Below are 26,889 nucleotides of genomic sequence, written 5' to 3' on the forward strand. Positions count from 1 at the left end.
AGTCAGTCACTCTTAGAACCATTTTACTCTAAACATATTTCACTTTAAAAAGCTATCAACTAAAATGTATGTTAACATTTCTTGATATTGTTTCGTTCCCAATAACATTGAGAAGCGCAGAGAGGGGTGCTGTTAATCTGATATTATTAATTAACTTCCAACAGTGTTCTTTACAGAGTTCTCTTTGTCACATTTGTGAAATAAATTAATCTTCAACACAAATTTTTCAATAAAATATTCTGTTTTATTCAAGCAAACTAAAAATTAACAAAATGGTTTAAACATTGCTTAGTTTATTAATCTACTATATACATGCATATTGCTAAATTAGGCAAACATTAGACTGCATTACAGTATTACACAGCAGAGGGTCAAGCGGTCTCTCTGAATCTAAGATAACTTAAACGTAGACTAGACCATTAATTTAACTACGCACTAAGCCGATTGGAAGAATCGCGTGTAACGCTATAGGGAAGCACTTGGAAGTGTTGGAATTGCAAGACCTATAGCTACAGTATTACTTATACCATTAGGAAGCACATCTGTCCAGCGGGAAGCTGCTCATTACATACATACATATATACAAAGAACCTTTCGTTGATCGTATACCATAAACTTAATGTTAAATCACAGTGGCGAGATTTGATTTTGACGCCTGCCCCATCGGTTCACAACCGACCCAGTGCAGACGTGCGCCTGCAACAGCCAAATAGGATCCCCAGGGATCTCGGATCGCGATCATCCAGTTCATCTGGGCGGGCAGAAGCTGAAGTAGGGGAAGAGCTGGCAGTGCAGGGAGTAGAAGCGCTTGGGATCGGTCTTCATATCGAAGCCGTCCACCTTGATCACGTTCCACTGGTTTTTCATGTGGGCATAGCTGAAGGACACCTGGTCCTGGAACGTATCCTGGCGTATGAACTCCATGGGCTCCAAGTGCGAGTGGAAGTTGTCCACCACGGTTAGTGGGACTTTCAGAAGGTGTTCTGCATATAAAATAATACATATAAGTTCAGGGTCGTTTTGGCTTACTCCGCACAAACTCACCAATAATAAAACCCATTGTGACATCATCCGGAAAACGTATCTTGTCGCCAATGCTGATAAACTTGCCGCCACCTGCTATGGGTAGCATCTTTAAAGTCAGGGCTCGACTGAGGCAGAAGCCAGCGCCGCCAGTGGCGAACCAGAAGGTTATCTTCTTGTTTGTTGTCGTGTTCTTCTGCAGGTCGAAAGAAAGAGGAGAAGAGGGCCAAGATTAACGGAAGAACTGGTTCATGAATGGGTAGCCCAAAAAAATGAGGATGACTAAACCAAAGGCTAAACCCAAATAAATATCCTTTTTTCTCCTCGTCTTATTTCTGGTTTTTGGCAATGGCCCAGAGAAAATTGACTCGAAATGAAAACCAAAAAAAAGCTTAATACCGAAACGTGGCTTGATTAATTGACCATGTAAATGGACATGTGCGAGCTGGAAACTTAATACATGGGTCTGGACCAAAAGTAAGCCGAGACTCGACAGGATCTTTCTCCCGCAAATGAAGCGTAAAGCTTGGGGTTTTTTAATTATGCACGCTGCTGCGATCAGGGCTGGATTGGCTTGGTGTGCCAGATTTTGAATGGACTTCTGAGCACCCAGTTTACCTGGTTGCTTTGGCTCACATCCCTGGCAAACCTGGCTAAGCCGATAAAACTATGGCCTGCACATTCATTACGGGATCAGCTCGCGGTATTTCAAATGGATCGGACTGGAAAACGGGTTCAAATTCGGACTCGAACTGGGACTCGTATACAGACTGCTGCTGCTATTGCTTTTGCTATTGCTGTTACTCTTTTGCCGCGCCAGATCATATCGGTTATTAATGATAGCTTGCGCTGGCAGCTGGAAGCCAAATGGCGGCATAGACAAATGGCCCTGGTGGTAACATAAATAACGGCCACGGTTCGGCTTTTGGGCCGGGCCAGAAGATGGAGAAAGGCGATCGCAGCCAGGCTTGTAATTACGAACTATATAGGAAAATATGCAGAAATAACTGGCATTTGCACTTACGCTGTCCAAGTGGATCTCCAGCGGCGACGAGATGCTCGGCTTGCCCAGATACCAATCCACACTGGGGCTATACTCGTCCAGCAGTTTGACCAGCCTCGGCACATTGACATAGTTGTCATCGTCGAAGTGACAGAACCACCTGGAAAATAGTAACAGAGTTAAGCACATTCGAATTCAAGTTCACTTAAACTAAAATTCTATATTTCTTTTAAATATTTAAACAATTAAAGACGCGTAAAGATGCCAGCTCACGTGGATTTAACCCTAGAGGAAATGACCAGGATTGCTTTGGGTGTCCCTGAGTTAACCCACGTAAATGTGGCTGTACTCCAAAGTCTTTTGAATGTCCTTCTCAAGAAGCTGAACTGTCAGAATGATATGGTAAGGATTAGTGGCTTCGAGGGCAAGTGTATGGAGCGCATTCTCGAGCAATCAAAAATATCTCCACTGCCCTTCGACGTGGAGGCAATTGTTCCAATTTCCGAGCAATTGGACAAAGTTCAAGAGTTGGACAAACGCATCAAGAAGCTGGAGTGCCAGTTGGAGTGTCACTTTCAGCAGATTCGCATTTGCAACAAGGCCAAGGACAAGAAGTACAAGATCAACCAGGCCGAACAGTACGCCTCTCCTTGCGAGGATCTGTGCACCGTTTGCGACGAGGACAACAAGATCGCCTGCAGTCTGCTGGCCAACATGGACTTTATGAAAAAGCTGATGCGACGCATAGCCACACCGATTCTGGACCGAATGGAGGAGGTCAGCCACAAGCTTGAGAAGTTCTACCTCACACTTCAGTCATTTCTTAAGCAAACCGAAGCTCTATTTAACCGTTTGGAAATAGTCAAGCAATGTGTGGTGGAGATCGAAGGCCTGAGGACTCTTGTTCAGGAATACAACCTTACTTTTCTGGGAACCATGGAGGAACTGCAGGATATGCTGGACAGCAAGCTGGATAAGGTGCACATGCCTGCGCTTAAGAAGTATATACGAGATCGTTTCGATGATATAGATCGCCGGCTGAGGATGATTGAGGAAAAGGATGCATGTCCCAGGGCCGCTGGATTTATCAATACGGGGCTAGCTTGTCTATCCTGTAATAGTCCCAAAGTGGGTGTCGACGTCGGTCCTCAAACCATGGGACTATTTCCGGACGCTCCGGTCAGGCACATGCCTCCCAAGTTGACCGGATCACCGGTCAATTGCCAGAAGATCGTGGTCTGTAGATCCGTGGAGAAGGAACCCACCCTAATGGTGCGGGTAAACAACCTAGATCTGAGTGTCCTCTCCCAACGTCTTGCTCGTCCTGCCTCGGGCAAAGTCTGCAAGTTGCCCGAAGCTAATGACGCCATCTATGGCGTTCGTAATTCCTGTATATCCGGCCAGGACCACTAGCCAGTACAACCTACTGCTAGTCGCCATCCAAATCGATTAGTTTCCGCAATAAAGAATACAACTCAAGGCTGTGTCCGTTAAGCCGCATATAAAAAGTGCACTAATTTAGATTGCAATTACCCGGGTTGAAGGTAAGAGCTATGTCTGCAAACTCAGATAAAGATCTCAAGTCCACGAGTGCAGCTGCAGTTTTTATAGTGACAAACGATCAGCCATATCCGGTAGCCCACGGTGGACTAATGATGGCATTAAGCGGCAGCTGAAAGGTCCGCGCTGACCATCATTATCGTAGGCTTCGCTATGGGTGCAGTTCCCCGTTCGTCGAGGGGATCCCCTTGAATAAGATATTCCCCCAAAAAGGGGAAGCTCGATAAAGAGAAATTTGCAAGTTACACTATATGGAATTCCGGGTAATCAGATTTAGTACGCTTTCTGCTTTAATTTCAGTTGTGTTAGTTTAGCAAAGATTAACATGAAGGCTATTGAGGGGAAGTCGCACCTTCTAGAAGCTAATACCAATAAGTTCTTTTTCAAATGGTTCAAAAGAAATGTATATTTCTCTTCACGTATAGAGTATCATCTTCTTCGACTAGCCAAGTACATTTCTGAGGACTCGCGACTTTCGTCGAGCTCGTAAGTATTCAATAAAATCGAATCGAATCTTGGAGGATTGGCTTGTCTTGGTTTCCTTGTCGTTGCGTCTGTTGGGTAATTTAATATAATTTTTATTGCATAAGACCAAAGTAGACAAGGAGGTGGAGTTCGAGTGTGTGTGGTACTCAGATAGTAGATGCTACTCCCAAAGCCTGGCATTCATAAATTGCCTGGCTGGATGATGTTGCTGCGGCTGTCTACGACTTTGGCTGCTGTTGCGGCTGCCACATGCGATACCTGTGCGAAAAGGCCGCAACTCCCCAAGTTTTAACAACCTCTTTATACCCTCCTACATCTATGTCTTGCTCACCCCAACCCTTAGTTTCATCGTGAGGCATAAAAATGCGCGTTTAATTTGCTTAATTATGCACAAAGCACAGCCCCTCCGTTTTTTAGTTCCCCATCTAGTTTTTTTTTCATAGGCAGCCACTTTCCCTGCCTCCAAATTGAAATCTAAACGCTGGTTTATGTTCGATGTCGTTTAATTAACGCCAGTCCCCCTCTTTGATTTCATTGGCATTTATGAAAATGTTTTCATTCGGTGGTTCTTTCGATTCGGGTTATCAATTAGGGGATTGCTGATGGTGGCTTTTCTCCGATTCTCCGTGTCGAACACTGTTTGTTTATTTTGGGTTTGCCGGCTGTCTGTTTCTTTGTTTCTCTCTGCATCGGATTGCACTACAATGCACTGAGAGAAAATAAAATGTTTCACAGAAACTGTCACTACTTGTGAGGCTTGTAGGCTTTTATATAAAAGCAATAAAAGTCCCTGATTGTTACGACTTAAAAGTGGTTTAAATTCAAACTAAATCAAACTATTTTGAATAATTTCATTAATATTCAGGAAAGCCTTCTTAACTATCTATAAACATCCTGAATATTTCTGCCAGTGCATCGGAGTGTGTGGCCGTTGGCCGAGTAAAACTGAAATGCGAAACGAGTGCACACTTTAGTTTATTTCCATAGCCGTTTTTCCAATTATTCGCGCTGCTGCAGCAGCAGCTGCTGCCATATAGCATATGTATATGTATGTACATAGCTATAGGATTAACCGATGCTGATGTGGGCAGATTTCGATCAGTTCGCCAGCTGGGCTCTTTCCTCAAAGCCCCCAGCCCGGCCCACACTTTTAACCCCCTTTCACCCACTAAAACATAAGGAAAAAAGTTCAGAAAAAAAGAAGTAAAAACGCTGGCGGGGCGTTGGCGGCTGCGTAGTCATTCCACATTGCAGGCGAAATGAGTTTATGTCTGGGGCCACAATAAAAAATGATTGACGGGGCACTTCAAGTCGGCCAAAGGAGATATATCTGGAGTTGCAGGCAGGCTGCCCAAAAGACGCGGGCTTAATAGATTTCGCATTAAGAGAGCGGCAAGGCAACTTAGTAACGAACGAGCGTGCAAGCCGCGCTAAAAGTATTTTGACAGCCGGCCAAAGATAAGCGATCGCCAAAAACCTCGGCAGACCACGATGACGAACTGATTTCATTCGGTTTCTGTTTCTGTTCATGTTTTGTTTTTCGACTTCTCGACTCCATTTCAGGAATGAGGCCCGGACAGGCTCGCCTGCAATTAGCAATAAGTCAGCTGTCATCTGCCCGAGCCGCAGATACAGAAAGTATCTTTCGGTCTCGAGTTTCGCGGATTGATACAAATCAATGTGTCATTTATGCACGTCTGTGGGGGCAGACAACATGATATTTACATTAAGCAGCAGTCCGACCACTCAAATCAACCGAAATGTTTGCCTCATTAACGGACTGCATCGAGAGTCGAAAAGGGAAATTAATCTTTGGCTGTTAATGCAGCTAGCGATGCTTTCGATGCACCGGGAAAACAGGATTTCGTGTGTAAATGGATACTTTCATTTATGGCAAACGTTATAAAATGATGCTTTTATTTCGACAAGGCAGTTGTAATAAATTTAAGGTGCAATAAGTAAAATTTATGTCTGCTTTAATGTGCAGTTGCAAATTTATAGAATAAAATCAATAATATTATTCATGATCGTATTAATAGCTACCTTGAGGCAGTGTCATGATTGTATTTCAATATTAGTTATTATTATTTTATGGTGTTTTGTAATGATTAGATAGTTAAAAAGATTTAAAAAATATTTTGTTATGTATGTTATTTTAAATTAATTTTTTTATTTTATTTTCAGTACAATTTCTTTTGTGCACCCGAATGAGTCAGATATCTACGAAGCTGTGCGCCTGCGCATCTACAAGGCATTTCTCTTTGGCGGCTGGACAAACAATTGAAAGGCATTTGTCAACTGGCGTCTCCTCCGAGGTTGACAAAACAAATCATTAATTCTGGGACAGCGGAGCTGTATCTTTGTATCTATATATCTTGTGGATGCGCGCACTTGAGCCCGCAAATTGAAGGCAATTGCCGGCGATTATGCGAATTTCTGTGGGTGTGAGTGTAAGTGAGTTGGCGAGAGGCGCTAATTGAAATGTAGAGCAAAGCAACGCAAGTCCACTTCCCGGATGTGGAGTAGCAATTGCATTTCCTAGTCCAACTCCAATACGCATATGCATACATGTTGCTGCCACTGTTGCAATTGCAGTGAAATTGCCTGTTTCCGCTGCCACAATTTCGACAAAGATTTGAGCATTTTTTTTTATGTTTCTCATGTGGCGACACAATGTCAACAAATGCATTTTGCGTTCTCCCTTTCACCATGGAATCAATTGAATAATTGGGATTGTTGTGGTGGTTCTGCCACAAGTGGCAAATAAATGAAATTGATGCATTTCTAAGCGGCAAGAAGGGGAAGTGTTGGCGGTCGCCCCTTAAAGGAAAAACTGTTTAGCTTCACACGCATCTCCTCACTCTCTCTATAAATAGCTGCCCCTGGCCGCAAAAACCGTGGAAAAGAGGGAAAATTTTCTCACACATTGCAGCCAACATAAGCATCTGGATTTCCCCACTCACATGTGTAGGCAACCCTCCAGCCAAGAAAGTGCATTAGTGGCATCAAACCGCGATTAAAAGTGTCGCAGCCATAGATGGATATACGAATGCGAGTGCGAGTTGCTCTATTATTTTATGGCTCAATGTGGGATTAACCCCAAGTCGGTGCGGCTGGGTGAAAGGGTCCGCCGTCGCCGCCTGCCCTGGGAAATTTCCTTGATGAACCGTATCGAAAACCGAGCGAATCCAATTCCCACGCACCCACAGACTTTTGGAGTAACATGCAGCAGCATTAACATTAACATCATCATCATCGGCCGGGGCTTGATTGATGCACCCCAAGCCGATCCTTCGGCACCATTTCTTGTGTGCCCCATTTACATTTTATGCTGTGAATATTACGCATATTACGTGTTGTAATTATACCCCGAAAAGAGGCGCTCTTATTATGTCAAAATGTTGATTACGAAACGTGCTCGGTCGAGAGAGTATCCGTGAGATGCGAATTCGGGGCGAGATGCGGGGCAACCTCGGATTGCAATCAGATAAGTGCCCGTTTATACAATTGCCTGACAAGTTTCGCCAGCCACATTAGGTGTGGCCAGCACAAGGCGCACACCCAAGTCAGCCAAGAGATAAATAAGAACCTGAGACAAATAAATCGAAAGAGATTAGGTCAGGCAGCTTTGAGATCGGAATTCAGCGGCGAGAAAACACACAAAACTAATTAATAAAATACCCCGGGATTGGGCCCTAAGCCAAAGGCAAATGTCGCGCACAGTGGGGCACAGGGAACCTTTGGCGCCTCCGTGGCCTGGAATTTCTATACGCTCATATAGTATAATTGATGATTGCTGCTGCTGTCGGTTTTTGTGGGAGTTCCAATGGAGTCTTGACTGGCAGGCCAGGTCATCGCCTAGTTGTCTGTCTCTCTATGACTTGCAGTTGCTATTGTTGCTGCTGTAATTTTAATTAAATTGCACTAATTGTTTGGTATTATAATGGATACCCAACACCGACAAGCAGCAGCAGCAGCAGCAACAGCAGCAACGGCGGCAACAGCAACTGCAATTAGCCATTCAAGGCGAGCGAAAGGCGTTCCTCCAGCCAGCGCACAGTGGGGCAAATAATTCATGTTTTATGGCAAATAAATTTACATTCGCAATTAAAAGCAACTTGCTGGATTCGCATTTAATAGTGCTACTTTTGAACGGGACGCCCCACGGTTGCCAAAACCGATTGCGAGCAACATGTTGCTGCCGTGCGTAAGAGTCGTTCAGCGGCAGCAGCAACATTCGGTTGTAAAAAGCATGGGGGCAGCAACAGCAAGCAGCAGCAAGCAGCAAAGCAGCGTGGCATAATTGCCAGTTCGAATGCACGTTAATTAACCTCTTTTTCATGTTGTGCTCGGGTTTTTCTTTGGCCAGGCTGGGATTTCGCTGTTGCTGCCTGTTGCCTGCCGGCTCTTAAACGTTGCCAATCAGCCAGAAGGATGCCTGGACAGTTTCCTGTGCCACCTGATACCATTTCATATCTCTTTTAGTCTCATTTCTGCCTTCTTGCTCGCTGGAGACTGGGACCTACCAGCGGCAGCAGCCAAAGCAACAACTGCCCCATCTTGCTCATAACTGCACATTTTCATTGCTGGCCATTTATTTTGTTTCAACAATTTGTTGTAGTGCCTGTTGCCGTGGCTATTGATTGCATGCTCCGCGCTCGCATAATGACAGTTTCAAGTTCTAAGCCAAAACGGCAAGTCAACTTAAGATGAAAGCCAGACCAGCCAGCCCAGCCATCCCATCCCATGTCGGCTCGTCTCATTGCAGCACCAAGCCCAGCTAGTCTCGTCATCCTCATCATCTGAAGTCCAAGCATGTCCAAGTTGTTCTAGATTTCTTGGCCGCAGTTGCTGCTGCTTTTGCTGTGCCCAGCGTAATTACAAATAAGCAAAAAAAAAAGAGAGAAATATAAAGGAGGGAAGAATTTCTAGGCTGCTCCTTTGGGCGCTAGTTGAAGTGTCTTTTCTGGTCCGCTCCTCTTTCTTCTCGGACTGCGGTCGCTGGACAAGTTTTGAGTGGATGTTGCTGCTGCGTCTTAATTGCGCAAATTAGAACGCATGGCAGCTGCAGCACAGTGCCCGAGCAGTGCACCGGGAACCGGAGAACTGGGTGTTTGTATTGCCCATGGATAGAATGATGGGCTTCTCCTGCGGTCGCTTATTAAAAGCATTAAAGTCTATTATTACAGCAACAGCTAACCACAAGGAGTCATTGCTCTCGCTCAAGTTGTACAGCAGAATCGAGCATCCAACGAGCATTAAGCCCTGTAAATATGACAACATTTTAGGGGATCCAGTCGAGATGCTGCTGCTGCTCCTTTTGCCGCAGATGCAACTTGCAACATGACCTCTTAACTCAACAGCAAACGCCATAATTCTGCGTGAAATTGAAGCTGAGCACACGTATGGATATCCAATCAAGGGGAAATTACACACCGAAGACATTTACATACATGGAGCTTCAGCCTCAATATTGTTTCTCTTATATAAACTTCTGCTTAGCATTTCCTTCAATAAAGGTGTCTACATAAGCATCGTATATGTTTGGTCGCTAAATTCCAACTATTTATTTCCACGATAGATATTACCTATCATAACTATGTTTAATCTATAGCTTCTACTTACTTTTTGCCACTCTCCAGGAAGACATCCAGTTCGGCGGACATTTTGCAGCAAAGCGCCTTGCGAAAATGGCCCTGTGAGCATTTCGTGTTGATGAGATGGCCCTCTGCAAGGAGAAAAGAGGATGAGAAGGGAAACGAGGTGAAAAGGCTGATAAAGATTGGTAATTAAGCGGGCCAAAACAAGAAACAGAAGGAGCCGATGGTCGATGGTCGGTGGTTGGTGGCCGTGGGCCCACTTCTATGTTAATTAACCAAAAGACCAGGCTTCGCAGCCCCAGAACGAACAGTAGCTTGTTAGTCGAGAATGCCGCTCATATCCAGCGGATACATTTTGTATCGTTTGACAGCCGCCGCCGCCGCCACAGATAAAGATGCCAGAACAAAAAAAATAAAAGCAAACAAAAAAAGCATAAAAAGCGCAAAAGCAGAGCAACGCACAAAAACTTTTGCGCCTTAATTGGATGAAAATTGTTGAAATATTTAAACACAAGACAACTGGGGGACTGGAACTTATCCTTTGTCCAGCCAGCTCTGCACATAACTCAAAATCCCCGAGCGTGTTTAGCCGAATCCTTTTGGCCTAATCAAAATACCAAAATGGCTCTGCATGTCTGCATCCGAGGCTGTGTGCGAAACTTGAGATCTTCTTGGGTTCTTAAGTTCTGAGCTTTCTGTCTGCGGCGTTCTACATCCTCGCTCCACTGTCTGCTGGAGTATGCAAAATGGAAATACAATTTTTTGAGCGAAATTGAAATTTGAACTTTTTTTAATTAAACCCCAAGAAAATCGAAGCGCAGCCCAGGCTGCAATTCAATTAAAATGCGGGTGAGTGATGAAGCTTCCTCACTCGCTATGCTCCCCTATGGGATATGGAATTTATAAACTTTAATCGGTTTTCGGTTGGTCCAGACAGTGGCCAATATTAGGCGGTGCCGGTGGGCGTGGGACTTGGCTGATGTGAAACTTAATTGAGAACGGACAAACCGAAGGCAACGGATTGAAAAGGCAAGGGATCGGGTTGATTTTTTTCGGGTTCCGAATCGGGATCGAAAGGTAAGAGGTCGGTCGGTTCGTCGGTCGGTGTTTGGCCAGGTAAAAGGCTGTTCTTCTTTTGTGATAAATTCGATTTTCTCCCTCGCTTGGAAATATAATTTTTGGGCAAAAAAAAATCATCACGATGGAATCGGTTAAATAACTAATGGCTTCCTCTACTCACTTGTCTTCTCCTGGTAGTAGTGATCATCGGTGTCCGTGAAGAACCAGGTCTGCAAAATAGAGGAGAGAGAATCAAAAGTTAGTCGATCGATATTTGCATAATTGTGGTTCATGTAAATTACAACAAACCGTAGCATGGGAAACTTTGTAGTCAACAGCCTACTCATTTGACTCTTCAGACGACGGCATAATTATTCAAACACAAAAAAAAAACGCGTTTGGTCAGCAGCTTTTACAAGAAAGCGTCCGGCAATCAGATAAGAAAATTCCCACACACCCTGCTGTCTTCAAAAGCGGTCCAAGAAATAACTCAAGCAAAAAGGCCCACAGAAGAAGCGTCTTTTTTATGCATCGCTGACTGCGGTAGGGTTCTGAATTCTCAGGAGGTAGTTCACAGTATTCGCCGCTCATTAGTGGCTTTCTCCAACCCAGGCCAACCCATCGAGCCACAAAATCTATTTCGCGACATTGCCCCAAGGGATTGTATGTTTTTGGTCCTAATAAATTTGTTACTCGAACAACTCAATTGGCTCCAGTTTTCCCTTAATAACTTTTTGCCTGTGTCTTTGTGTCAAATCAGGCGAAAATCGCTTTAAAGCTTTGACAAGCACACGAACGGGGCTATATAGCTGTTGTTGTTAGCCATGTTGCTGTTGGCCATGTAGCTGTCGTCGTTTTGCGAAGTAAGAGGCACGGCAACAACTTGGGCAAACAATACGCCCGCTCCACAAGCATTTTGAGCAACGACTTGTAACAGTTAGAAAGTCAACGTTTGCCAGTTCGCCTCCACTTGGAGTCGGAGCTGGAGTTCTTTATCCACAACATTGGAAGGCACACACATCCAGCACACCAGCACACCGAACACTCCGGCAGCACCAGCAACATCGTCGTCTGCTGAATTTTCATGGATTTTTACGAGATTTTCTTTTTTTTCAGCTCACTTTTTCCACTTTTTTCTTTTGAGAGAGTCGTCGGGATGCTTCCCCGCTTTGGGGCGAAAAATGTTAACACCATGTTGCCGGCATGTTGTTGCAAGTTGCTCCTATTGTTGCTGGTGTTGTTGGTGTTGCAGATGCTGCAGTTGCTGCAAAGCTGCTGCGCTGCAGTTGCAGTCCGCACTTGACTAGCTTTTAATTTATGTGACTGTTCCAACTGTTGACAAACAGCATTACAACGTGTTTCGCAAATTTATGGCGAAACTTGGCCGCTCTGATGGAAGTGTCCCATAAATAGAGTTCTTTAGAACGCCAAGTTAATTGAAAGGAGCGATTGGAAATGCGAATCCGAACAAATCAGGGAGTAGAGAAGGCAAACCTCTGAAGATTGAATGAAAAGGTATACAGAATTGAAAATAGCCGGGCTTGGAAACCAACGAGAGCGATCTAAACACCCTACTATCATGGTATTATCTAAAATTTCTGCAAAACATGTCATTTAAAGATATCGTACAGACTTGTTGTTCGATTAATGTACTCTTGTAAATCGCTTAAAATCCAGACGAAGTATATTGAGTTCATAAATTTGGCCAACACTCGGTGGCGAAAATCTGCACAGTTTTGCTGGATTTTCATGGCGTGGCATGCACTCAATTGGAACGAAGCGATTGCCACAACAATTCGTTATGTTTTCGGCGCCCAAGAGGGAAAAAGCCAACAGTTAAATAGGCGGCCCAGGAAAAGCACAAGCCAAACACCACACCAGCTGGCCAACTTCAGTTTTGGCCGTTGTTTCAGTTGACGTTGCTGTTGCTGTAGTGGCTGTAGCTGCAGCTCCACTTGGCCAACACAGAGCAAAAGCCGCAACAAGCAATGCATTTTCAATGGCGTCTGCGTTTCTAACTGCAGCTGCGGGCCAAAGGCAACTGTGGCCAACCATTTGGACAAACCATTGAAGCATTTTTGGCCGCTGGCTCTTGCCGTCCTCTTACCAATGTGCTTTGTTTTTTCTCGGTCGCGCTAAAATTTAATGCCCACCCTAGCCAGAAACCCCGCAGCCCCTTCCAATCCGTCCAGTCCTCACCTGGAAAAGCACGTGGGGTGCGGTCAGCTAGCCGCGCATTTGGTCTGCGGTTGCAGCTGGCCTTACATCTAGACCAGGCCCAAACCGAACAAGCCAACGAACCGGCGGCTTTGTATGCAGTTTTCTGCATTGGGCTGGCCGAAGCCGAAGGAAAATACTCAAAATTATAATGTATGAGCAGGGGGCGTGGACAATGGACATGCTTTCCCAAAAAATCGTCCAATGCACCTCGAAGTCCAAGTGAAAGTTGTGCCAAAATGAATAGTCTCAGGATGTGACTAATTTCGTCGAGACTGCCAATAAAGCTGCCGCTAGTTGAGGGGAAATGGATTTATTGATCGATTTTAGGAAGTTACCCGTTACCAAACTAATAAAAAACCCATCAAACTTAGATGGCCAAATTTCGGGCCATATTAATTCAACCAATGCCGCTTTGGGTGGTGATAAAAAGTTATACATCTTAGTTTTTGTGTGATAACTTTGTTATGAATTTACATTTTTATGACAAATCCAGAGAAGTTCGACAAAAATGACAATTTACCACATACTATTTTATGTGTTTACAACAAAATAGCATAAGTTACAACTATATCTCCGGGCAATGCGTTTGATTAATTTAAGGGGATGCCTAACACTCAATCTTGAACATAAACACTTGATTACAAACTAAAGATAATTTATCAGGGGGCACCTACAAGAAATCACTTTAAAAACCATAATTTATTCTCAAGAAGTCATACCCCTTCGTAGACGTAAGTGCTTCCCATAACTATAGGCTCATCAGCAGAGCTACGCACACGTATCGCTCAATTCAGGAAGCGACCACAAGATTCTGGGCGTTTCGCATTTTGCGTAATCTTCTCCAGCTACAAAAACCACAAGGCCTGGGATTTTAATTATGGGTTTTTGGGTTTTCTCTCTTTTCGGTTTTTGGTTTTGGTTTGACCCTCCCCCGAAAACACCTGCTGACCCTGGGCCCTGGAATCTTTCTACACCTCAAGAGCCATTTGCCCTGGGCAACTCTGAGTGTTAAATGCTCAGAAGAGACACAGAAACAAGCAAATGAATCAATTACCTGATTTGTTGTGAGTCAAAGCAACTCTCTGAAATCGAACAGAGGAGGTATTCCACTCGGAGAGGTATTCCACTCAGCATTCAATTAATGCGATGGCAAAGTGATTAAGAGCCAATCAACCGGCACATTTTGAATTCGAATTCGAATCGAATTCTCTGCTGTCCTGTGGATCAACAGAACATGCCATCCCATATATGTATATGAGATGTGTGAATGCAGATGTGTTCGCAGCACAAATATGAAATGTGACAACGAGAACCATTAAAGAGGAAGTTGCATGCGGGCCTTTGAGGGTTAAAAAGCGAGATGAGTTGGGTGGGCGGGCTGGTTGGTTGGTTGGTTGGATGGATGGACATCTGACGAAATTGTGTCGCCGCCAGCGGGCAAAAAGCAGCAACAATTGAAATTCCAATTTATTGCGAATTGAATTCAATTGAAGAGCATTGAGAGCACAACTCAAACAGAGCAAAGGCCTCGCAAAAGTTCAGGCACGGGCTGTTACTATATGATAACCCACGAATGGGTATGAATGCGCATCATACAGTCGGCTTAAGTACCCAGAGATTAGAAGATAAACAATAATGCACAAAAACGAATGCTTAACCCATTTCAAATCATGTATTCATAACTTTTCAAGTTTAAGATTCTAAATGCTCCAAAGATCTTGATTAAAAGAGGAAAAAGCAATCCACACCTAAGTCTGGTCCATCTTATATGGCGATTAAGTTTCCAAAAATATATATCTCATGCTTTTTAGGGCTTTATTAACTTTTATAAGCTTTTGAGCATCATGTCCCACTGTGTAGAACAACTGCTCCATAAACATTCGTTTGGTTTTGTATTCTATCTCGTGCGTTGGCGGCACACTTTCCGTACGACTATTGTCATTAATTGGCCTTTGATTGGCATTGCATGCTCATACACATTATTCCGAATACGAATCTGAATCCAAATCAAAACGAAACAGCTCGAATAAAAGCTTAAATACTTAAACAACGAGATCGGACCAAGTGCGGATGGCAGTTCCGTTCGCTCCGTTCGTTATGAGCAGCTGCCACAACCAGATATGCAGTGCTTCATACAGTGGGCCTTCTGGTGATTCATCATTGGGCCCTGGACAGGAATGGCTGTCAACGTCAAAGAACCATGAACTAGGAACCGACCGAGAACCATGTGCTGCAAACTCAGAGCCGTGCTCAAACTCAGAGTAGCGACATTAAAGCGCAGAAATGCCAGCAAAGGAGCCGAGTTAATGAGATTTAAGCCGCAACTCTGGGACATGGCGCGTTTTGAATTTAATAGCCACCACTGGCGAGCGGCGTCACCAAAAAAAGAAACCCCAAAGAATATCAGCACCGAGTGGTCTAACTGAGTTTTACGACATTGTTTTTCCAGGGAGCCGGCGAGCAACTACATGTGAGCCTAATAAAATGCGACGAGCTTTAAAGAAATCTTGTTTTCCCCAGAATCAACGAGAAAAAAATGAAGCTAACTGGTTCCGTTTCCATGCGGATCAATCAAACAATAAGTCAGGCAGCCAAAACTGAAGCTTCATTAAAAGGAAATGTTCGATCTAGACAAGCAAATCGAGACAACCACCCACAGGAACACTCCGTGGACAAGCTGTCAGTCCGTGTTCGCCGATCTATCCGTGGATTCGGATTCCGAGATCCAGAGATTCAGTGATCCAGTGCTGACATTTGACATGCGTCCGCTGCCCCAACAAATGAGGCACAGACTTCTGCGATTGCTGCCACTGTGGGTTGCATGCAAATCGGAGCTGCCTCGGAAAAACTGGAAAACTGGTAGCCGAAGCCAGTGCAGGTCGAGGCAAAAGTCAGTGGAAAACATACAAGCGGGAATAAAAACGAAAATGCAAAACGATTTCCCTCCTTGTCTTAGCCGCATTGGGCATTCAATCAAAGTCGAGCTGCTGTTACGGCTCTCCATTTTCGGCCAAAACTGTTTACAGTAATTTATGCTCATTTGTAAGCATGAAAAATTTGAATCATTCATCAAACGTCCGACAAACGATGGCGGAAAAGGGGGGTATTATCAAGTACCAGATCTCTCGATCTTTAATGGTAAATTCGGCTGCCGCAATTCGAGTGGTATATAGACCTCTAAAAGTTTGGCTTACTTCTAAGGTAGTACTTTCTTTTAGGATTTCTATTGGTGGTCAAAAGTAAACTTTGTTAGAACCGATTTACTTGCTAATTTTTCTGTAATTCTTTACTAATACGAATATCTTTACCTTAAGTTCTCGCCTATTTCTTAAAGAAACTTTAGGTGGATAATACCAAATACTACCTTAATCGTCGGTAAAAGTTGCTCCCCACGGATATCTTGGATTGTTAGTGTACGCATTCCCCAGAAAAGGAAGAGTACCCACCACTTGTGATCCCCATTCCGAGCTATCTGGAAAAACAAGCTCAGCATTGATTCGACATCGGGTTCGCCAAGTCAGGCTTTGCCCTTTTATGGGCGCTGGCTTGACAACAACACACAAAACATTAATCAACGGCAACAACAACAACAATGACAAGAGCAACAAAAGCAGCAACAATAATAACAACAGCAGCTGCTGCAACTAGCAATTACAACAAATTGTTTTCAAACGCTGCTGCCTGCGCAGCCAATCAAATCGAACGCAACTTTGAGTTGTTGCCTGTCGCTGCTCCACATTGCTGTTAACCACAGAGCAAATGACGTGCAACAACATGGGGCACAGATTTTCCATCAAAATAATTGGCCAAAACCGAAAGAAAATCGAGGAAAAAGATGAGAGGAGCTGGCCAATTGTTGCCGGCGATATGTTGCTCTCGCTGTTGCTGCTGTAAAATGTTGCAAGCGCACAGAACCGACTTATGTTGCATGTTGCACGGTGAATGTTTCTCAAGCGTTTAGTTTAGTGTGGAAATTGTGGCAGCCAATCGATGGCGATAACAGTTTCCACCAAAAAAAAAAAAAGAAAAAAATAGGAAGAAACTTTAAAGTTTAAAACGCTCTTTTATTTTTAAGCTCCTTTCCGCTCCCGAGGGGTTTGCAAATATGAAGTAAAAAACCCCTTTTATTGCTGTTGCTGGTGGAAACGTGCTCGTCAAGCATTTTTACAATTTTCCAAAAGGTACTGAACACACACACACGGGCATATTCCCTTGGGGGTTATTTATTTGTGTTTTCGGTTCATGTTTTTTTTTCCCCTTTATTTTTGTGACGTGGTGATGTTGCTGCTTGGCTGCAATGCCAGTCAGGAACGTCAAATGGAGGGGACGAGTGCAGTTTTGTGTAAACAATAACAAAACACATTTGTGACGCGTGATTTTGCATAAGTTGGCACTTGGTTCCTCCGACGTTATTGCTGCCACAACAGCAACCAAGCCGAACAATGACTACAATAAATATCCTTTCACCACATGAAGCCCCTTTGACCGCACGAAACTCGATTATATTTCGGTTTAGCAGCTTAGCAGTTTAGCACTCAATGAAATCATAAACAAAACCGATCGTTTTGGCAAGGAAAAAACAAATGCTATTAGCCACATTCGTAGTCGGTAAGCTCCAAATGAATGAAGACATTTTTATGGCCAATTAAGCGACCGCCAAAAACAGAATCATAAATAGCCAGACATAAAATTAGCCAAAGGAATCAAATCAATTCCCGCCAGCTTAAAAACTCATTATGCAAATTGGCCAAGCCCAAGCCAGAGTTGCCAAATCGTTGCCAGCAGATCGCGTCCAACCTTTGGAGCTCACCCCACTTAGCCAATTGTCGCCCACCCGCCGACCTGGCAGCAAATTAGCTCCAGCTAATCGTAGATCGATAGATCGATGTGGCACACTCACCTGATCGCGGGCCAATTGGAACCAGGTCTTGATGATCAACGCCAGCCGGGTGTCGTGATAGTTCTTCGTCGTCTTCACGCTGATGAAAATGTCATCCAACTCGGTGACCGGCGGCTGTGGTGTCGCAGTCACCGCTCTTTGGGACAGATCGCGGAGCAGTTCCCCATTCCGGCTCCTTCTGGCCAATTCTGTTAGCAGCGTGGCCGTGGGCCGCTCACTGACCTCGATGTCGCTGAAGTTGAAGCTGCGTATATCCTTGCGGATTATGACAGTGGTGGGGGAGGCGGCCGGAGCTCCTGCCCCCGGCTGAGTGGGCGTGGAGGACTGCACGTAGTCCTGGAGCAGCTGGTCGCGGTGTGTGGTCACGGCTTCGCTGGCAAGGGCATCCACCTGGCTGTGCGGCACCTGCAGAGAGAGAAAACTCGTTAGACTTATTTGTGATAGGTACATAAAACTGAACTATAAGCTATATATTTAGTTAAAATTTTGTAAATATTAAGAGAGAGCACCCTATTCCTTTTGACCAAAATCTAAAACCCTTGTGTTCTCAGAACAATATCGTCTTTTTTCCCAGTGTCAGCCGGAAGAAATATAGCAAGTGGCGTGGGGTTAATGTAAATTTGTTGTGTAAATCGCACGTAGGGCAATAAAAAGATGAAGACGCCCCCGCTCTATCGGAGACACTCAACTCGAACTCGAACTGGGACGGGGACTGGGACTGGGACTGGGGACTCCCACTCCTCGCCAGATCCAACTTCGGGCATTTTCACCTGGCAAACAAAGGCGAACTTCAATGGCAAACAACAATGGCAAACAAATGAGCGGCAGCAGGCAGAATAAACAACGGCAACACCACCATAAACGCTGAGTAAGAGCAAACAAACTGGGATCGGGATTGGTATTGGGATTGGGATTGGGATTGTAACCGGGGATCGGGATTGGGATTGGGATCGGAATAGGGATGGTTAGAGGAAGACCAGAAACCCAGTGAGATTGCTTTGAGTCGGAGTGAACAGCTTGATTAATTTCCACTGATAACAGGTTCATTTGCTTTTGTTGTCGGCGATTCTTCAATTGCTCTTCTTTGAGATTTTCCCCCATTGCTCGTTTTAATGGCCCTCCACGAAAATGGGGACAGGTGGGGCGTGGAGATTCGCCTCGATTGAGCCGGAGATAAAGGTCAAGTGTTCGTCTGCTCGAATGGGAAATACCTTGGGCGAAAGACAGCCCAGTTCTAACACTCTATGCAAATCGTAGGGCAACTTCCGCTATAAATCTAAGCTCTAGCTCCAGCTTCCCCGCTTTGTACCGGCATAAAAAAAGAAGAGATTTCTCTTTGGAACCCGCTGGCTTATATTGCTTCACACGATATTGTCTCGTTGATAGCCCGTCCACAAGTTGGGCTCATAGAATTTTATTGCCGCACGATCGACAGCCAAACGGTGTTCAATATAATGGCAGCTCCCTAATGAGGAAATCGGGAGTGAGACGATGACAGTGGCAGGTGTAAACTGCCGTCGACGCCGATGGGAATCCGAAACTCAAAACCCGAAGCAATTAAATTGCTAAAATATTAATTTGGCTGCGCAGAAATCGCGAGTATGGGAAATCACACTGGAGATTTGCTCAAGAAAGATAGCAAAGAAGTCGTGACTTGAGTGAGGGATTCGGCTTAAAGCAAAAACAGTGAAAGCCACTTGGTTATATAACGCAGAGAACGCCTGTTTCAATTAAGCGGGTTCCGTAAATTCAAGGTTTGGATCGGATTAGAATGTGCGCCAGTTTTCCAATCCCCGACATGATGCAAGTGGCTTAACCGTACAAGTATGCAAATCAAGTACACGGACTACGGACTATGAAAACAGCAATGCCTTGTGACACTTTTGTGGGATTTGCGAATTACTCGAACGTGATGAAACTGAACAAGCACCGATACAGATACATATGCACACATAGCTACAGTTGCGGATTCTGATTCAGATTCAGCTAGAGATACATAAACACGTGTGGCCATATATGCAGGCCGCCTGCGCATTATGACAACTACAATATACAAAATACAATAAACCAAATCGAAGCAAAAACATTAAAAACTTTTAGAAAAGAATACCAAAAAAACTACTTGGCTAATATGTAAGCAAATACTTTATAAGGAATACATTTTTGGTAAACTTCCCTTGCTTCATTATTCTTTTCTATTAGAACTCAAATTTTTTCTTCGAATGTACAGGCTACAACATACAAGTACCGGGTGAAAGGTGATTCAATAGATATAAAGCCAAACCCAAATCCCAAAACAAATTTAACACGGTCCGCACAATGGCAACAGCTGCCCCCCACCACGCCCACTCGAATGACTAATGCTTCATTAGCCGCGTGATTAATATGTTTATAAACATTTCCATGTCAATTAATAACGAGCAAACCATAAGAATCGAGCGAAGAGGTGCGAGTGAATAATATGAAAGGGCGCCAAATGGAATCTACCCCTCTCTGGCGACCTTTGTGAAGATTAATTGAGTTAAACTCAGGTCGCCATAACGGAAAGCATAAATCAGCGAAATCGAACAAATCAAAGGCATTCCCCAAAAAATGCAATCAGAACCGTTCGTTCGTTCGCCTCCAGCTGGGCGAGCGGGAAAATCTTCATTAAATGCTGTTTAACAATATTATCCGTAAGATACGAATCTAAGATAAGATACCCACAACAACAACAGCAGCAGCTCAGCAGCCCAGCAGACAGGCATCCGAGCATCCAGGCTCAATTAAGCGACCACCAAAAGATACCCAGATACCCAGATATGGGTATCTTTTACTCGGTTGCCCAGCTGCAGATACTACTCCTTTTATCAGGCGCCTTCCGCGGCTTAATGTCGTCAACTTTTTCGGGCTGATTACGTGAGCGGCGGGCAGAAGGAGGGCTTGTGGATCGAGGGGCCAGGGAAAGGTAGCTGCAACCAGCTGCACCAAGTTGGCCATGGGAAGTGAGGAGCAAGCACCTGCTTTTGGCCTGGCCAAAAACAGGAATCACATCATCATCATCATCATCGTGGTCTTTGTCTCTCGGGCTGCCTCGAAGGCTTCTTGTGGCTGTTGCTTTCCTCAAGCTGAATTGCATGCTTCTCAGCTCAGGAGTTTGTTAATGTTATTATGTATTTACCATGCACTCCGAAAAAATATTTGAAAATCCATACTGGCAAATAAATTCGGATACTTTAGAAGAAGAATTAGATGGCATTACAGAAGAAATCTTTATTGTGCAAGTTCATATTTCATAAATGCACGTAAGTAATCTACTATCCATATCGATGTGTCATCGGTAAGCTGATCCCAGTGTAGCCACGGCAAACTACTCAAATCAATCAGCGACTGATGGCCATTTGGCGCGCCACTTTAAAGAAATTCATAAACAAGCAAATCGTTTGACGATTATTATTCATTTCGTTTCATTTATGATTTATGCGTCAGCAACACGCGACATGCCAACCTGGCGACCTGGCGACGTGAGCTGCAACTGGACATGAGACATCAGATACTGGGAACCTTGGATAGGCAGGGTTGTGGGGCTGTTGGAGACCCCCCTGATGACAATCCCCACCCAATTTCAAAATTATTGCTTTATCAGGCGAATGCCAAGCCCAGTTTAGCGCGAGTATGTGTCCAGTCAACTGTTTAGCTGTTCAACAGTTCGAAGAATCGAGCCAAGCCAAGCCATGTCAAGTCAACAAGCGGCAATTTTTGCGCAACATTTAGGAACAAAAAGAGAACACTCATATACGAGGTACGAAAAGAATTAAGCAAATTGTACGTGGCATGCAGTTTTTAAACTGGGACAAGTCACAGACCTCCGATGGAACAGAACTTCAATTGAAAAGACCAACAAGAGCAACAAGAACAAACAACAACACAGCAGTTGTCGACAGTTTTTTATCCGGCTCAGCATTTAGTAGTGCGATGTGTGTGTAGCACTAATTCCTGCCAAGTTTCCGGTTAGCCCCAGAACACAAAAAAAAAAGAGTAGAGCAACTGGAAGAGCCACAACGTCAACAGCATTGTCCGAATTAAAACAACATAAAGTTTTTAATTACACTAGCAGCAGCATGCGAAAACATTACAGGGGAGCCTCCACAAACTCGCCTCGAAGTTGGGCAATTGAGTTGCAAATTGAGGAGCCGGAAGGTTGTGGGGGGAAAGGGGATTACATGGATATTTTTGAGGATGCTGCAGCTGATTCAATTATGAGCTCTTAACTCTGTTGCCAGCGGCTCGAATCACTGATATTATGAAAATTGTAAGCTTAGTTAGGGAGCTTTGTTAGTTGGAGGTATAACTACAGCAGTAGGGTTCATTTAACAAAAATCTAACTATATAAAGAAATGTTGCAAGAAAACGTATCTGTATCTGATTAGAAATATGTGTGCTACTTTGTTATTGCGTCGTTTCATTTAAAGTTTATGAAATATGATAATCCTAGAAGGTTGACACATAGTTCGAATTTCAAGGGTTCTAAAAATAGCCTCTTCACATAAAACTCTGCCAAAAAGTGATTGCAATGCAATAGGAGACTAAGTAAGGCAATTCCCACGGACCTCAACTATTTGTTATCTGTGATGCAACTGACAAGGTTCTCCCACTGGACGAGTCCATTGAGATTCACCTCCTTGCGATCCCCCTCGCTGCCCACACGTTGGTAATATTAGCACACAATATTTTATTACACAAAAATTTATGCAAAAACCAAGAGTAAGAAGAGAACAATAATAAATGGGCAGAGCAGACAGGGCTCAGAACCCTGACAGGCCCTGGAATCAGCCATCTGAAAGCTTTGGCGACGCTCTGCCGACGGCAAACCAAGAAATTCAGGAACGGCTGACTGGATCTTCGGCAATTGAAACTGGGAATACTCTTGTGGGAATCGAAAAGTATTGGGGATTTTCAAAAATATATTCCAAGACCGCCTAATGGTTTGATTTTAGGATAATCGATAATGCTAGCACATCTTTGAACATCATCTTCAACAGAATTACATTCTCTTATTCTTGAATCGAATATAAGCCTAATCGCAAAAAAACCAAATAAATTCAGGATCATATTTCCATTTTAGAAACAAACCTCCAAACTAGACACTACCTATACCAACTTCTGCACAAATTCTAAAGCAACCAAGAGTTTAGTTCCAAATATATTCCCTGTGATACCGATCCCAATTTAATCACCAATCGTAGGGTATATCCTTTTAAACCGCTTCCTTGCCAACACTTGTGCTTAATTATGATACCCCCTATTAGAGTATAAAAGCGCAAAAAGCCAGGCACCGAAACTGTTTTATATGCATGGCAAGGGCGTAAAAGGTTTTTTAACGGCCAAAGCCGGACGTTCGACGCATGCGCAGCTGCAAAACTCAAGTCGCCGGCGTTGATTTATGAAAGTGCACGAATCGACGTCGATCGGGATCGGAATCAAAGGGGGATAATGCAAATTGCCTGGCCTTTGCAGCTTTGCAACTTATGCAGATCAGTGCGGAGCACACACGTATGACAGTTTCGCAGCGCTAACAACGCCCACGCAAGCTGGATTACGTCGCCCACTCGAACTCGCAACTCACTTGGATGCCCGGATATCCGTAGGCGCTCTGGTAGAGCAGTAGGGTCATATAGACGACGGCGACGGCTAACATCATGGCTTGCAGGATTCGCTTAAAACGTTGCGGTGGCGAGAGCACAGTCAGGCTCATCATACGGTTACGGACCACTACGCGCACATCGAAGCACCGCCGATTCGATCACTGGGTAGGTTTTATATTCCGATATTAGCTGGTTCTTTTCCTGGATCGTATGAATTCTGCTCGATTTTTGAAATTACGATTTCTTGACTTATTTTCGATTTCGATCTCGCAGCACGCGCGCACTGACGTCTTGCTTGTGGCAAGCTTGAAAAGCAACTGATTGTGGTAGCGCGATTCGCTCTTCTCTTCTTCCAGCGAAAATCGTAAACAAAACAAAAACCAGAAAGACCAGTAAGCGGTGAGAGTAGCGAGAGAGAATGAGAGAGAGAAATCCCTTTGAGCTGCTCCAATTGGAAACGTTAGCTCCAATGGGAGCAGCTGGCGCTCTCTCCGATCGCGCTCGCTCTCATTCTCTCTCTTTAGCTTGTGCCACAGTAGCTGCCGAAGGCAATTTTCATGTGCTCGTGTGTCGACCCCCACTCCGCCCACTTCTGATCGGAATCGGGGATTCGGAATCGTGTAAGGCAGCCTTTGAAGGTCCCTTTTCCAGTTGGCGGGCGTATCCTTAAAGTAAACATAGCTCAACTGACTTGGCAGCGCTCCAAATGCGGTGACTTCTTGGCTATGTCATATATACCCCCACTCCCCTCCCAACTACCCTGCCACGCCCCACCGCCCCTCGGCGACGACAATTCCATTAAAAGTTGTACGTTGTCACTTTGCGTTAACTTATCTGTGGAGCATGTTGTGCGATCGCATTTTTATTGTCGCCATTGTCTCTCGCTCTCTCCATCGCTCTTTCGCCCGGCTTCCTTACCCTGCCCACACAGGGAAGCCTACACACTCTAAAATCATGCACTTGGAACAATAAGGGCAAGCTTTAAACTTCATTTAAACATTCTATTTACCATTGAATGTGCTATAACCTTTCAAAACTATATGGATAAGTGGTTTAAATATAGTTAGAAATTGTATTCATGGATAAGTAATTAATTTAGTTTTATACAAATTAATTCCTTATAAAATTATTTTAATCTACTAACTTCTATATCCCTTACTCGCTCCGTGCATCAAATGCATCCACATCTCACGTGCGTCGGCAGCGTTCTGCGACGTTTCTTTGTCGCTCGGTTTTTGTGTAGCACTTGGCCTGCTCCCCACTTGACAATGCTTTGCATGCCGGGCACTATCCAGTGTCTTCCCACTCCTCCTGCTCCTCCTGCTGCTCTCAGCCCATTCAGCTCGATCCCATCCCATCCCAATCCGAATCCCATCCTGCTCCTCACCAGCTTGTCATATTCCATGTTTGTGGCGGCGACAAAAGCTTTTGCGGCCGCCTCTGCCTGCGCCGACTGCGCTGCCCGCACAATCACCAACTCGGCATCTTGTTCGCTGTCCCTTTGTGCGCCTTTCGCCTGAATTGCATTAAGCAGAGTCGGCGGTGCACCGCAAGAAAATACTGAATTTATATTTAATTGGGTAAAAGAACAGCATGAAAATGCAACCTTGTAGCAGCTTACAAATCTTACCAACACTTAACAGTTTAATGTTTTGATTGTTCAAGACTAAGCACTTTAAATACAAAAGCTTAACATAAATTTAGAACCATTGACAATGATGTAGAGATCCAAGTGCTTTCCTTTTAAAAACCTTTAGTAAAACTGTTTAACTTAATTGGCCATTGTATGTACCCAAATGGGCAAGCAAAATCAATTGGCCTTTACAGAATATTACTAAACAGTGTTTTAATGAACTACTTATGCTATTTATTAGTTGTCAGTCTATTATGTCACTACGATTTTTCTAGCAGTGCAGGGACGGTGGTAGCGGCGACGCAGGCCATTCCAACCTTGTTTTGCCACAGAAAAATACATCGCCCGGCTGAAATCAGCCGCCCGCTTGCCACGAAGCCCTCGGAACCCACTCCCCATTCCTCCGTATTCCGCCCACTCCCATTGCTCATTTTTAATGTGCAATTCCGTATGTACAGCTCGTAGCCATGGCCACCATTCCGCTCCCTATAAGTGTGTGTGTGTGTGTTTGCATAGCAGCTTGGTTGCCGGTTAGGCATGTGCCACCTCCAGCTCCAAGCTGCCAGTTCCAAGTTCCGATCCCCAGCCCCCAACTTCGGCTGCAACTTCAACTGCAACTTCAGCTGAAAACCCCAGATCACAACCTAGCCATATAACCAATCGAGTGCAGCTCCGTTTATCGGCCGGCCTAACCTTGTTAGGATTGTAAAATGTAAACCGAAGGCGTTGCCACGGACGCAGTGCTCAACTCGGACTTACACATCCCAAACCATTTTAAGATCTCCATAAAAATTAAAAAATAATTGTTCAATAACACTTTTGAAAATACTATACAACCTTGCATGCAGCTTGCAACATAACAAAAATGTTTTGTAAAATGGTTTCACCCACAAAAATAACTTGAATTCATTTTTTTTCAGTGTAGCCTAGCTCTAGCTTCTCAACTGATCGGCTGGGCATCCAGCTAAATTTCGCTCGGCTGGCACACGCTCAAGTTGCCTCCATCCGCGTCCTCGTCTTGGTCCTCAACCACGGTCATCGTTAATCGAAAACGGGCTGCGCCGTCGCCCTGCGGTTACGAGTGTCGCCAGGCCAAAGCGAGCCGCAGATGGAGCGGAGGATGCGAATGGGGATGGGGATGGAGCAGGGTACGAACGGGAGTGCTTCCAGGGCATCCACGAAGGGGCCTTTAAGCCTGGCCAACAACTGTGCGCGTGCGCAGAACCGCCAACCTGGCAATGTGTTCATTTCGGTACCATATTTCGTTCGGTGGTGCAGAAATTATGCCCGGTAGTCATGCAGCTCCAGCAACTCATGCAGCAATACACCGGGAAATAAACCTGAATATTTTATTAGCTCAGCATTTTAATAACTTCTTTGTTTTAAAAGCAATTATTTTCCTTTTAACGGAAATCTGCACTAAGATTAAATAGATGAATGATGGTAAGAGTCATGTAAAAAATGGTGCCAGATACAAAATATTAATAAAAATTAATAACTATAAATATTAGTTACTTGGAACATAAGTTTTAATCGCCAAACATATTTCTCCTGGTGCTTCGCTAATCGCGAGGAGGTCGAAATTAAAGCGAGTATTTGACTGACGGACCGACGCAGTCTCTGTGGCCAAAGTGAGTGACTAGTTGACTGCCAGACACGCGGCTTGATTGGACGCCTTGTCCACGTCGGCGTCCAGATTCACATTCAGATCCACGTCCAAGTCCACGACCGCAATCGCCTCAATGTCCGCGGAAATGGGGAACGGGAATGGGTGGGCTTAC

The 26,889-nt window shown here is 44.5% G+C and overlaps 2 protein-coding genes and 1 long non-coding RNA gene across 4 annotated transcripts; 2 read left to right on the forward strand and 1 right to left on the reverse strand.

Annotated features, from left to right (window-relative positions):
• Positions 1 to 222: 222 nt before the first annotated feature.
• On the reverse strand, positions 223 to 23,814 carry LOC27207911 (fringe glycosyltransferase). 2 transcript variants are annotated; one of them, XM_016183542.3, is made up of 7 exons: positions 23,457 to 23,807; positions 17,852 to 18,256; positions 10,913 to 10,961; positions 9,698 to 9,800; positions 2,048 to 2,186; positions 1,045 to 1,219; positions 223 to 983 (listed from the first exon to the last, which is right to left on the reverse strand). In XM_016183542.3, exons 1-7 carry the CDS (start codon positions 23,586 to 23,588, stop codon positions 748 to 750), a joined length of 1,239 nt encoding a protein of 412 aa, XP_016032759.1. In that variant the 5' UTR covers positions 23,589 to 23,807; the 3' UTR covers positions 223 to 747. The 2 variants fall into 2 exon arrangements, with proteins under 2 accessions (XP_016032759.1, XP_039149094.1); XM_039293160.2 differs by lacking the exons at positions 223 to 983; positions 1,045 to 1,219; positions 2,048 to 2,186 and adding an exon at positions 4,007 to 4,771 and having other exon boundaries at positions 23,457 to 23,814.
• On the forward strand, positions 2,196 to 3,526 carry LOC6738927. Its single transcript, XM_002085686.4, has one exon. The coding sequence runs from the start codon at positions 2,288 to 2,290 to the stop codon at positions 3,437 to 3,439; it is 1,152 nt and encodes a 383-aa protein (XP_002085722.2). The 5' UTR covers positions 2,196 to 2,287; the 3' UTR covers positions 3,440 to 3,526.
• On the forward strand, positions 14,897 to 15,889 carry LOC120284714. The gene is made up of 2 exons (XR_005543905.2): positions 14,897 to 15,421; positions 15,472 to 15,889. It is a non-coding gene; the product is annotated as an uncharacterized LOC120284714 (long non-coding RNA).
• Positions 23,815 to 26,889: the final 3,075 nt, after the last annotated feature.

Source organism: Drosophila simulans, chromosome 3L (assembly GCF_016746395.2).
Source record: "Drosophila simulans strain w501 chromosome 3L, Prin_Dsim_3.1, whole genome shotgun sequence".
NCBI classification, from domain to species: domain Eukaryota; kingdom Metazoa; phylum Arthropoda; class Insecta; order Diptera; family Drosophilidae; genus Drosophila; species Drosophila simulans.

Bases quoted from the DNA above. Each gene is read 5' to 3' on its own strand.
- LOC27207911 (XM_016183542.3), bottom strand. From the start codon at position 23,588: ATGATGAGCCTGACTGTGCTCTCGCCACCGCAACGTTTTAAGCGAATC. The intron at 9,801-10,912 runs GTGAGTAGAGGA...TTCTCCTTGCAG, and splicing joins CTACTACCAGGAGAAGACAA to AGGGCCATCTCATCAACACG. The intron at 984-1,044 runs GTGAGTTTGTGC...TTTTATATGCAG, and splicing joins CACAATGGGTTTTATTATTG to AACACCTTCTGAAAGTCCCA.
- LOC6738927 (XM_002085686.4), top strand. From the start codon at position 2,288: ATGCCAGCTCACGTGGATTTAACCCTAGAGGAAATGACCAGGATTGCT.